This window comes from Diaphorina citri, unplaced genomic scaffold (assembly GCF_000475195.1).
Source record: "Diaphorina citri unplaced genomic scaffold, Diaci psyllid genome assembly version 1.1 scaffold898, whole genome shotgun sequence".
NCBI classification, from domain to species: domain Eukaryota; kingdom Metazoa; phylum Arthropoda; class Insecta; order Hemiptera; family Psyllidae; genus Diaphorina; species Diaphorina citri.
In genome coordinates, this window is record NW_007378329.1 from 118748 (window position 1) to 120154 (window position 1407).

At 36.4% G+C, this 1407-nt stretch overlaps 1 protein-coding gene across 1 annotated transcript in view; it reads right to left on the minus strand.

Moving 5' to 3' along the window:
- LOC103512927 overlaps nt 1-531 on the minus strand; it is a 5274-nt gene extending 4743 nt beyond the window's left edge. Inside the window, exon 1 of the mRNA XM_017445609.1 lies at nt 447-531. Coding sequence (XP_017301098.1) covers nt 447-531 — 85 coding nt within the window. The remainder of the gene's footprint in view (nt 1-446) is intronic.
- Nucleotides 532-1407: the final 876 nt, after the last annotated feature.

Here is a 1407-nt window from a genome sequence, read left to right on the forward strand (position 1 = left end):
ACAAGAATTATTTTAACCAATCCTCACATCTGCCACAAAGTTAATTTATTTTGGTGCGTCGAGAAACACACAAGAAGGATAATATTGAGAAATAATTCTTGTGAATTTTGTCAAATTAAGGAATTCATTGCAATCAAGGGCCTTTCTGTTTTTTTTTTTTTTTTTAAGATGAGGGTTTCACCCCCGTTTTTTTTTCGTAGCGATGAAACAACTGCTACATTGGACGCTTGTGGTCTGTGTCGTAGCATGCCCATCCCGTAGTATGCCTCTCATCAGATGGGCGAGAAGAGACACAATACTTCCCATTTAGGTGCTGGGTCAACACGGGAACACCAGAAAGTAACCCGTTGAAATATTTGCAATCGAAAAACGAGTACAAATTTTTGTCGATGGTGGGATTCGAACCCGGGACCTTCTGCTGGCAAGCAAGCGCGTTACCACTGGACCAACCGTGCCCCCTAATACCGTGCCCCCCGTACCGTGTTTAATTAGTTCATACACCTGGGTGATGGTCCCTAGCCAACTAGCCATGTTTAATTGGTTCGTCCTGAACTGCTGGCAGGGAGATGTTCATATTCAACTCTCAGTTGCGTTTACTCGTTCGAAAGTTATGGTGAAACAAAGAGACTTAAAACTTAATGAAATTAAGTTAGTTCTCATTTCGTTCAGTAGTTATCTTATATTATAAAAACAAGATCCATTCACTCACTCACAGTTCACATTTCATAGTTCACACACTGATCGCTCTATCTGGAGAACCACAACACCTAGAAAGCTGAAATTTGGTAGGAATATTCCTTTTATGGTCTAGGTGTGCAATAAGAAAGGATTTTGCGAAAATCTAAACCGATCCTGAGATATGATCAATTTTTGATCACTAAAATCTCCATAAGAAATACAAGAGAGTAACAAAGAAAGAGAATCGATATCGAGTTCTAATAATCGATACTTAACTATCGATTTACAATATCGATTAAATCGCATGGCGCGAGTATTCAAAAATGGTACCTAACTGATTAGTTAAATTGATATTCCAACACTCCCCTTCAATTTAACAATCATGACAAAGGTTACAAATGCTATAAGAAAACAATATACATGATATTAGTAACAAAATAAAAATAAAACTTGATCCCTTAATAATCAATAACTACTTGTACCTATTCATTTTTTACTTGTGATTGAAAAGGCCAAGACTTGTGCACAAATTTCGAAATTTGTGACCACTCAAAGGCTTTGTGAGAACATCAGCCTTTTGATAATTTGTTGGTATATAAATTACATCAATTATACCCTTCCTATACATATCTTTAACAAGATTATACTTTGTGTCCACATGTCTTAGTCTTTTATCTTCCCATTTCTTTAGACAATGAATGGTGGATTGATTGTCCTCATATATTTTGA